This window comes from Babylonia areolata, chromosome 5, assembly GCF_041734735.1.
Source record: "Babylonia areolata isolate BAREFJ2019XMU chromosome 5, ASM4173473v1, whole genome shotgun sequence".
In the NCBI taxonomy this organism is placed as follows: Eukaryota; Metazoa; Mollusca; class Gastropoda; order Neogastropoda; family Buccinidae; genus Babylonia; species Babylonia areolata.
Window position 1 is genome coordinate 19,707,246 of NC_134880.1, and position 12,500 is coordinate 19,719,745.

Here is a 12,500-nt window from a genome sequence, read left to right on the forward strand (position 1 = left end):
TCTGTCTGTCTGTCTATCTATCTATATTCTTTACTTTTCTATTTTCTGGTTGCGGTTTTATTTATTTATTCATTCATTTATTTGTTTATTCATTCACTCATTTGTTTGTTTGTTTCTTTATCTGTTTACTGATTTATGCATTGATTTATCTATTTATGGAGTGTAGGTGGACATAGATAGAAGAGAACTCTGCTGGTGAAAGAATGAAAACAAAGCTTTTTCTTCGTATTTTTTTTTCTTTCTTTTCTTTTGTCTTCTATTTATTTTTCGTGATATCAAGATGGAAAGAAATTCATTTTGTGTTATATGACCAACCGTTTGCATAACGGCATTTCGAAAGGCTTAGATCGGAATGTAGGAGCTTGAAAGTAGTTTGCGAACCCGATTGCATGCTGGATGATTTTTTTTTTTTTTTTTTTTTTTTTTTTGTAGGATGGAAATAGATGTGGGAAACAGTGCTAAGGAAGTTAATGGGAAATGGAAAATAAATTTTGTGCGTAACATATGTAAAGAAAATTAAGAAGAAGAAGAAGAAAACTGCAAAAGAAAAGTAAGCGTTTCTCGACCACAGGATTTGGGGCAGAAGGAAGGGGAGAGCATTAGGGCAGTGACGGTTCTTACCGCTCTTTTTTTTCCTGTCCCATTCCCTCCACACTCCCCTCCCCCCACCCCCACCCCCCTTCCCCTCTTTCCATTCTTGTTTTCATCTCCTCCTTTGACTCAGACGGACGGCTAACAAAAATAAGGAACGTGCACAAACACACGCACACACATACACACGCGCGCGCGCGCGAGCGACCGCACGCAAACATACGCACACATAATCAATACATCGCATACATGCAGAAAGACATACACATACACGTATCTCATACATGCAGAAACACACACACACACACACACACACACACACACACACACACACACACACACACACACACACACACACACACACACACACACGCACACACGCACACAGGTGGGCACGCGCTAAGATACAAAGACAGTTACATCCACAAACAGTACAGAGACAGGCAGACATACAGACAGACAGACACACAGAAACAGGAGAGCCGGCCAGACCTATGTTCAAAAATGCATAAACGGACAGAGTAACATGACATCAGCAAAATTATATATCTCTCTCTCTCAAAAAAAAAAAAAAAAAAAAAAAAAAAAAAAATCAATATTGCGTGACTGCACTCACTGTCTACGACTTCGGGAATGGAGAAAAAGGTACCAACTATGAACGGTTCCAGACACGTGAAGAACTTCTGGTTTCGGTGAACTTTCTTCATATGTACAGCAGCCAACCAGCCAGCACCGGATAATGTCCCCTGGCTTTCCGAAAAAGAAAAGGAAGGATGGTGCGTGCGTGCGTGCGTGCGTGCGTGTGTGTGTGTGTGTGTGTGTGTGTGTGTGTGTGTGTGTGTGTGTGTGTGTGTGTGTGTGTGTGTGTGTGTGTGTGTGTGTGTGTGTGTGTGTGTGTGTGTGTGTGTGTGTCCTTTGAATGATATGCATCCGGGATGCAGAGAGGCTCCGAAGCAATAAAGGGGTTCGATTTCTCTGGGATGAATGAAACATGTCGAGGGTTCTGACTCTTCTGGAAGCAGCGGTGTTAGGAACAACCAGCATCAATGGATAGCTGAGAGAAGTTCCAAGACACGAGGAAGGGACATAGATAGGGGTGGGGAGGGGTCGGGTTGGGAGGATGTGTGGGGGGTGGGGGTGGACAAAAGAAAGACGGACAAAGAGGGAGACAGTGAAAGACGCGGAGAAGCTGTGAAAGTCAAATATCTAGACGGTCACAACGTTCACTGTCTGAACAACAAAAAACAACAAAAATAAAAAAATAAAATAAAATAAAATAAAAGCAAGAAATTGGTTTGATTCCACACTTAATTATGAGCGACAGCACAGAAAAAAAAACCGAAGAAGAAAAACAACCACGCAAGTGCTGGTTCCAATAGAGCCCCCCTCCCCACACCCCCACCCCCTCCGCCCCCCTCTCTTCTTTGCAGAGTCACTGAGAAACAAGACAGCAAGTTTCTAACAAGCATGCATGTGAAACCCCTACCTCTCTTATTATACGTACAGTCAATGAGTGTTATGGTTCCCGTCGACGTCTTTATCAAGGAAACGGCGAAGAACAGAGTTTACACACACACACACACACACACACACACACACGCACACACACACACACACACACACACACACACACACACACACACACACACACACACACACACACACACACACACACATACACGCCATAGTTGTAACTGTACTTTCTTCTCCGAGACAGAGAACTGTCGGTCTCTTGTTCATGTTTAGTTCAAAATAAGCATTCGTGGTGGCGACATGGTTATCATAATAAATATTTACGAATTCCACCTGTCATCCGTAAGCCATTGTTAACCCCTTGACTGCAGAAACTTCTTTAATTGCCTATGTGGCTTCAGTTTTGTGTTAGCTTTTTCAGGATGCAATGGATTTTGCTAAACAAAGATGGATTTTGCTGAACAGTATCACAAGAGGAAGAAGTCCGAACAAAGAATGGTGATTGACGTCTCAAGCTTATGTCGGTGAAGTGATATCCCTTCACTGACGGAGCGTACTTGGCGGCAGCAAAGGGTTAAAAACCAGAGAATATTTTCCCCAAATTAATGTCATTATAAGCACAAAAACCGTCATCCTTCCAGGGACACATCTACTTTCTGTCACACACACACACACACACACACACACACACACACACACACACACACACACACACACACACACACACACACACACACACACACGATTATAGCAGGTAACTAGTTTTGATCAACGCTTACTTACAGCATCGCTATGGATGCCTGATACATCAAATACTGTTACCGATATGGTTGTATAAATAGTTCTGACATTTTCTTGTTTCGCAAAGAGCTTAGTCTTTTGTGAAGGAGTATGGCTCTCAAACTAGCAGGTAAGATTACAGTGGCTCTTAGTGCTGCAGCCTTGGGAACTGGCTAGCCTTTGGGGACTATCGCAACGCCGACTGTCCTAAAACCCCCTAGGACGAGAGAGTGGGGATGGGTTGTAACTTGGGCTAAATACTCTCCACGGTAATCAAATTCTAGGCTAGATAGTTGGGACAGCAGTTGCCTCCTCTGCTGTTCTGATGGTTACAGTCAGACACGACTGACTATCATACATATAAAGAAATGCAATAACTGGGCGACTAGCAAGCGTCTTTGGTAAACTGTTACGATTATCATTTCTGGGTTAGTTGTTTTCTGGTTATCACCCAATCTCACGCTTTCTAATTTTTTGACATCTTGGAGACAACAAGAGCTGGAGGTCTTGGGCTTGGACTAGGCTGTAGCTGGAGATAATGTGTTCATCCATTGGAAAAAAGCATTGCATGTGCTTCGTTTTCTTGCATCTGTGATCAGTTTTGTTTGTAAATTTTCATAGCTCATGTTTTGCATAAATTTTGTTTTGCATGTAACCAGACACATGTCACAAACAAGAATATATATATATATATATATATATATATATATATATATATATATATATATATATATATATATGCGCCGCTCGTCATAGATAATATTTATATTTCATTTCCAGCCTGTCACGTTTATTTGTTTGCTTTTGAATGCGTCCGAGACATCACATACTTTGGTTGCTGATATGCACAATGGTTTTTTTTTAAGTCGCTGAACTAAGAACATTTTATTTTATTGTCTGTCATTCGAGGAAAAGCACCAAGTATGACTCGGAACGTGTTATATATATATATATATATATATATATATATATATATATATATATATATATATATATATATATAGACATTGCTTTCTGCTGTTTACACATGAAGCAATTTCATTTAACGTAACTGATCTTGTCATATTGCTTCCATAACTAACATAACAAAGAGCATTATTTTTCAATATCACCAGAGCACTTTCACTTTATAATCTATTTTGTCTCTCTGTTGTTGTTTTTTTTATCCTAGTTATTCAGGAAAAGCATGCAAGAGTACTTTCTCAGATAACATACCAGGCTGATCGACTCGTGCTCTCTCTCTCTCTCTCTCTCTCTCTCTCTCTCTCTCTCTCTCTCTCTCTCTCTCTCTCTGTCACACACACACACACACACACACACACACACACACACACACACACACACACAAATGTACAACCATCACCATAACCACCACAAACAAGCGCCATTTACAATAATAAAAATATATGAGTAAAGGAGAGAAAAAAAAAGAATAAGGAACATGTAATGAGCGTTTCTGGCAGATTATCTCCCCCACTCAGTAAGGAACGTGCTTCAATGGAACTTAACTTCGCTGTTGGCACCAACTACCATCATTTGGTGCGTGGTTGGGGTTGACTGTGAAGCGGTGAAGAGATTTCGATCCAATGTTTAAGATAAATGAAATAAAATGAAAAAGAAAGAAGGAGAGATAACTACAGAAAAAAAGAAACACATATGCCCTACCATATTTCTTTTAATATGTCGGAATGATAAATATTAGCCTGGACCTTTTTTCGAGTTTTGTACCATGCAGTAATGTTATTTGATTTGTTCGGTCTCGAATCCGTATCGCCATAGAATGTTTTTCAGTTGTTTCATTGGAATAATATGCTGTTTTTTTTATATTTAAAAAAAATATTATTTATTTATTCTTTTTTTTGTTTGTTTGGTTGGGTTTTTTTGGTTTTTTCCTCGGAGAAGCTGTATTGATGTGTTGCTGTAGCAAATGAGCAGGGTATGGATCCTAATGCAAGCGCCATCTTGCGTGAAATTGCCTCCCTTAGCTGAACAGACGCACTCATTTTGTGGTCGAAGTGGATTGCTGAAGAATCGTTTTCTGGCGCACAGAATCCATTCAAGTGATAATGAAAACATATCATCACGTATCAACTAGCTATAAATAAAGAATGAGGGTCTTAGGATGAAGAAGAGTCGCCATTTTTACGTCTCACACACACACACACACACACACACACACACACACACATCTCTCTCTCCCTGTGTGTGTGTGTGTGTGTGTGTGTGTGTGTGTGTGTGTGTGTGTGTGTGTGTGTATCTCCGTCTCCCCCACATCTCTCCTTTTCCGCCTCAATATTCCATAACAATGAATTATGTTTGGCTTCACACACATTTATTCCCATAAAGGAACCCCCCAAAACACAGTGGTGACCTGAGCGAAAAAACAGAGTGTGGTGAGGTGAATGTATACATCTGACGAGTGGTTATTTTTAACCCTGCCCAGAATTATCTTCTGGAGTCAGCTGAACGAGCCAGCTCCCCGTTTTTTTTTTTTTGTCTCCATTAAGTTTTTTTCCCCTATTTCTTTAACCTGACATTCCTCAACGCAATAGAACCTAGTAGTTACATTTAAGGGGCAAGGTCCTTTGATCATTGCGTTCCCCCAGCCCCCTTAAGAAATCGATGTTAGAAAATAAGAAGAAATGAGGCATGCTTTGAGAGAGAGAGAGAGAGAGAGAGAGAGAGAGAGAGAGAGAGAGAGAGAGAGAGAGAGAGAGAGAGAGAGAGAGAGAGAGAGAGAGAGAGAGAGAGAGAGAGAGAGAGAGAGAGAGAGAGAGAGATTAGTTGTACGGACACTTCTTACTTTCTCTTCTTTGAATAGTCTTGAAAAGTAGAGCTAGCGTGCCTTTCGGTTGGTTTTGTGTAGACAGTATTACTGTGGATTACTTTTGATTTGGATTCGTTGCATTCGATTCACTGTAATACAAGGTGTAGATTTCTGTCTTCTTTTTTTTCTTCTTTTTTTTTTTTTTTAATCCACCAATGCACTATTTATTTTTTTTTTTTATGCACATGCTGTTGTTACACTTCTAGTCAACGAGACGTAAATGGAAGACATATGTAATTCTTGCTCTGTTATCTGGTGAGGGATGATTCTGGGAGATCGGGCAGGGGATTTAGGGATGGAGAGGCTTGTTTTGTAATTGTGATTTTTTTTTTTCTTTTTTAAAGTCACTTTGCACGCTTTTGACCACGTCACTCCCCCTTCGCTTTTTATGACGCACAGAAGCAGAAAAAGGAGCAGGCATATTAGAGATATTCTATAGTCATCTGATAGTCTTATCGTAAAGATACTGTAGGCCTATACGTATAAAATGTCATTGTTTAGGCCTCTGGGGGGAAAGGGAGGGGGCGGGGGTTGTATAAAGGCCTATATGGAGGTTCGTGGTTGGTTTCCCTGTGGATGAAGTCGAACTGTAAAGCCCTGGAATGGTCTTAACGGATGACTGGGTGAAAAGTAATTGCTTATCATGATAGCAATGCTGCTACTGCTGTTACTACTACTACTACTACTACTACTACTACTGGTAGTGATAATAGTAATCATAATGATAATAATAATAATAATATGATAATTATGATAATGATGATGATAATAATAATAATAATAATAATAATAATAATAATAATAATAATGATGATGATGATGATAACTACCACAAAAGTGTGCATCCCGAGGAAAAGATATAAAGAAAAACAAAACAAAAAACCAACAAGGAACAAAAATGAATAAAGCAAGTAAAAATAAATAAATAAATAGACAAATAAATAGACAAATAAATAAATAAATAAATAAAACACTGTTTCCCATCCCCAATCCCTTAACAACAGTAGCTAACGAACCTGAACTAATGCGGTACGGTACAGGTACAGGTACAGGGTACAGGGTACAGGGTACAGGTACGTAAGCTAACGTTTTCTGTCTTCCAGGTATCATCATCAACGACTTTGCCGACGAGATCATACTCGACCCCAAGCAGATCGCCAAGCACTACGTGAAGAGCTGGTTCTTCCTGGACCTCATCAGCAGCATCCCCATGGACTACATCTTCCTCATGTGGGACTCGGAGGCCAACTTCAACCAGCTTTTTCACGCAGGTAACTCGGACGCGTCCACGTATTGGCAAGGTGATCATTCCCAAATTAATTCTTTTTCGTTTTTGAGTGTATATCATTCTCTTTTTTCTTCTTTTTTTCTCTCTCTCTCTCTCTTTCTCTCCATTCATTGTTGGTTCGCTCGCTTTTCAAAATCTATTTCTTTCTGGTGTCGATATCAACACAAAACTCGTGTTATGAAGCTTACCTGCGACTGTTTCAAGTTTAACGGAACATTTTTTTTTTTTTTTTTTTTTTTTTTTGTTTGTTTGTTTGTTTGGGTTTTTTTGGTTAAAGATATTTCAAAAGTTGAATTTTTGTCCCCGTTATAGTGTCAGACTTTTGCTATCTCGTTCTATATATATTTTCAGTTTGCTTTTTATGTGTGTGTGAGTGAGTGTGTTAAGCTGTTCCCTTCAATTTATAAACTGTTTTTTTTTATACGGAAAAATAATATTAAAAAAGACTTAACACTTACTAGTGTTCTCAAAACAAAGTCGCAAAAATACACGTTTTAGGTAATCATTATACATTGAAACATACTTAAATTGTTGCAACTTAAACTCTTATTCCTGGAAGTGGTTACATCAGGCTATTATAATGATGATGGTGATGACAACAACAACAACAGCAACAACAACAATAGCAACAACAACAACAATAATAATAATATTGTTGATAAAGATAATAATAATAATAATAATAATAATAATAATAATAATAATAATAATAATAATAATAATAATAATTTCAATTCGTTTTTCATGTCGACCGGATTTTCGTTAATCATCGTTGAAATTTTGTAACAATGGTATTTACAAAACAAGAGAGAGAAAATGGGGGTAGAGAGAGAAAGGAAAGAGAGACAGAGAGAGAGAGAGAGAGAGAGAGAGAGAGAGAGAGAGAGAGAGAGAGACAGAGAGAGAGAGAGAGAGAGGGCAAGGCAAGACGTTTATTCCATTTGCCCCCTGGGGGCACTAAAACGTTACCTTCATGCATCTTTTACATATACCTTATAAACAAAAAAGAGCGATGTAAAAAAACAAGTCCATGGGAGCAGACAGACAGACACACAGACACACAGACACACAGACAAACAGACAGACCACATTCTTCAAGCCTTGGTCGCATCGTTAAAGACTCCCACAATGCACCACAGCCAGCCAGTCTAGCTGCTGACTGCGCTTGCGCGGACGTAAATCACCCTGTTCCGGTTTGACAGTTTACATTATCCCCCCACTGCTTTTTAAAACCACAACCACAGACACAGCTAGGAATGTGTACAGCGTCTTGTTTCGAAAGGAATGTCATTAATAAAACAAAGAAAGAAAGAAAAAAGAAGAAAGAAAATGAATATCGATTGCAGACATTTCCAGCTTTTCAGAACACCAGCAGTACAATTCTGAATATAAACGCGTATATTATTATATCATCATCATCATCATCATCATCATCATCATCACCTTCATCATCACCAATATCATCATCATGTCATCATACTGCACCTGCCGTTTGGCTCAGCACAGCTTAGTTTTACCAATTTTTAGTTCGCGTACACCCAGCCACCCATCCCCCAACCATACGCACACCCCTCCACCTCGTTTGCAGTGGTCACAGAACACTGTATATACTGTGTGTGAGTGTGTCTGCACACGCTAACAAACTAACGATAATCAAGGAAAAAAGCCTTTTTGAATTATCATTATTACTACCATTATTATTATTATTATTATTATTATTATCGTTAGTACAGCGTATTCGATAGCTTATTTACAGATCCATCGACTGATTTATTTACATGTCTTCCGTCAAATATGATAGTGGAAATATCATTTCATAGGAAGGTATGCGTTGGAAATTTAAACAAATCTAGGACAATTGGACTGACATACAGATGAGATGATAATGATAGAAATAGGGCTTGATATGATAAGAATATGAGTAACAAATCAATAGATGATTGCATTTCAAAGATATACATATATACATGTATAGTTCAACAATATATATTCAAACCAAGTTGGTTGCGAAATAAAGGGGGGAAACATACATAGAAGAAAATACGATCTGTGTAACAAAGGTTTTCTTAAAATTGTATTGATAAAACTAACAGAAATTCAAGAAAAACAGACGAAAAACTTGTGTGAAACTTGCAAGACTGCGGTTAACAGACTGAGAGGTTTCTCTGAGCCTGAGGACATTTCTTTAACAGTTGGGGAAAACTCCAAATGGACAGTGCAAGTTAATCACGAGAGACTAAAAAAAACCGCACAAATTCCTACATTGATGGAATGATTAAGAAAGAAACCTATATAAGGAGTTTTCTCTTCTATTTGAAGAACCAAACCTCACGTCAATGATCACATATGTGATTAATGATTGGAAAATTGCAAAACATTAATGTGCTAGCTACATTGAAATTAAAGGTTTAAAACGGACGAAAGAAACTATCGTCCTGTAAACTTATTCGTATTGGAATAAGTTGCAGATTCTTTATTAATTACTTTGTGATTGACAGCACGGAATTACACATCTGAAAACAATGTGTAACCTAACTGCCTGTCATGGAAAGATTTTATGACAATACTGAAAATCTTGTAAGATTTTGTGAACCATTTTGAAGAAATAAAATTCACCTGGCGCTAAAAATCTAGATTTTAAGGAAGGTTTTGATAGTGTTTCTTTCCAAACAAGGTCTTTGTAGACAGTATTTATCTTGAAGGTAAAACTCTTCAATCCATAGGGTTTTTTTTTAACAGGTAGAATTCAGAATGTATATCTTGTCACAATCCACTTCCAAAATCTATTTTAAGGCAGTACCTCTCGTTAGTCTAATGGGCCGATTTTCGTTTTATAAATGATTTGGCAGGATTTCATTTCAATTTAAATTCAATACAAAAACAACAACAAAAAAACAAAAAACAACCAAAACAAACAAACAAACAAACAAAAAAACCCACCTCAATGTCTTTTTCAAGAACGTCAAACAGAACATTTTCATCTACCTAACAAAACTCCATCTGGAAACTTATTTTCAGACATGAAACTGGCAGAGCAAAGTTGTAGCCATAGGTCTACAACAGTTGCACCCCATGAATTTGTGAAAATACATAGGTTATTCATTCTGCAAAAACAACGAGAATTAAAGTATCACCTATGTCCAGAAATCAATAATAAAAAGAAACTGGAATACATTTAGAACTAGACTAAGAAACTCGATTAAGAAAAGGTCATTGCATCTTTTACTACACGTCTTTTAGAATTTTGATTAACTATCTATTTATCTATTTATTTGTTTATTTATTTATGTCACCGTATGCGATAAATAATCAGTAATACAATCCGTATAATTGTATCAATTGTATCGTATAATTGTATAAATTATCTCAAACGGACTGAAACCTACAATCCATTCCCACTGCTATGCAATCTATTGTTTAACTTTTTTTTTCCCTATCCACTACCAGTGATCGAGGGAGTTGTGATGTTGATTTAATTCTACTTTCAAAGTCAGATGTACAATTCACACTATAGAGTCGATTCAGAAAACAGGAACACAAACGAAAGAAGAAGAAAAACAAACTCACGTGGTCAGGAGTCACTTTCTAAATGTCACCATGGAGTGGTGTGTATGTTTGTATTTTCGTTTTGCTTTCAAAGCTTTTCCTTTCGTCGACCTTTAAACATTCTTCATCGTGGCCTACTTTTTGGTATCGTCTTTGTAACCATTCATATCACAAGTGGTTTCCACGTGCTTTCTTGTCGTTGTTTCTTGTCCTCCTGTATATATTTCTTTTTTGTACAAAATGTTTCTTTTCCATTCGTCGAAACTCGCATTCTCTTCTCTTTATTTTTTTCTTTTAATTTCCGGGGTTGTTTTTTTTTTTTACAATTCAAACCAACTTTTTCGTGTTTATTTTATTTTCAAAATTTAGGGGGGAAAACATTGTTTACACAGATGCTTATATATACATTGCAGCAATTTTTATTTTGCACAGCTTGGTAATTCTTTTAAAAGTACAAGCTTGATGTTTATTATTTTGTTCTGTTTTTACTGATATAAATGAACTGAACGAAAACAAATTACTTGGAAATGATCGCCTTGCTTAAATCAGATACAAAAAAAAAAAAAAAAAAAAATTCTTTGGATTAAAAAAAAAAAGAACAAATTTTCTTTCGTATTAATTTACTCTACAATCTTTCTTTGTATGAAATGTGTTTCCATGTCATCTGCCTAATGTTCTTTCTGGTCTGTTTGTTTTTCAAGAGTCCGCCGACAGATGACATGACATGACCTCAAGCGTTTTCTTCTGCCTTTGTATCGTGTCCTGTGTGACGTTGTTTCTCTTGCATGCCAACTGCTCATGTGCTTCGTGCACCTCTGTGGTTGTGACTTGCTATATCTTGAAGGTGTTGGCAGGAAAAGAAAAAAAAAAAAAAAGCTGGGCTTTCGAACCTAGCATGTGTTTGAGATGGTGGTGTGGACTGTTTTGGCTCACATGCATGAAGGTTTGTAACAATAGTTATTGTTCTTGCTGATAAAAGATGTCTCTTTCGATGGCGGTGGTTGTCTATTTTTTTGTGTTTGATGATTTAGGCACATTGTAGACAGATATTATATAACATTTATATGTATGAACACACACACACACACACACACACACACACACACACACACACACACACACAGAAACACACACACACACACACACACACACACACACACACACACACACACACACACACACAGACACAGACACAGACACACACACACACACACACACACATATATATATATATATATATATATATATATATATATATATATATATATATATATATATATATATATATAAACCCAAGATTCGTGTCATAATGAAATGTTTTGATGCATGTCTGTTTCACGCACATATAATTATACAAACACACGTGCTCATACATACCCCATTTCACACACACTGACGAGAGTGTGTGTATATGTGTTCTGTTTAAGTGCATGTGTGTATATAAGAGATCCAAGATTCAAATGGTTTAATGACTTAAGCAACATATTCATATAGTTTAATTAAACCATTTGAATATGAGAGAGAGAGAGAGAGAGAGAGAGAGAGAGAGAGACAGACAGAGAGAGAGAGACAGAGAACGTCTATGGAGACCGCCTAACAATAAATCCAGAAGTGTGGGTTGTTGTTGTTTTTTTAAAGAGAAAAGAAAAATAGAATACCTTCAACAAAAGGATACTGTGTCCGTGCATTTTGAACAGAAAACGAAAACTGCTATTGGAAACAAAAAAAAAAATCTATGGGTATTATCTTATTCCTTAGTGTGTGCAGTTCCATTATCAGATGCTACTTGGAACAAAATCGCATGTATACATTTGTTCTGTTCCTGTTCGTTTGTTTCATTTTTGTTGTTGTTGTTGTTGTTGTATGTTTCTTGTGGTGGCTGTGGTGATGGAAGTGGTGGTGGTGGTGGTGGTGTGTTGTTTGTGGTAGTTCCCATACATTATCAAGATATATGTATGCATCATTTTCTTTTCCAGTATTTCTCTGCACAAAACC

At 37.4% G+C, this 12,500-nt stretch overlaps 1 protein-coding gene across 1 annotated transcript in view; it reads left to right on the forward strand.

Moving 5' to 3' along the window:
- The window catches only part of LOC143282220 (uncharacterized), a 314,456-nt gene that overhangs the window by 249,896 nt on the left and 52,060 nt on the right, over positions 1-12,500 (forward strand). The window contains exon 5 of the mRNA XM_076587821.1: positions 6,775-6,972. Within this exon, the coding sequence (XP_076443936.1) occupies positions 6,775-6,972 (198 nt within the window). The remainder of the gene's footprint in view (positions 1-6,774; positions 6,973-12,500) is intronic.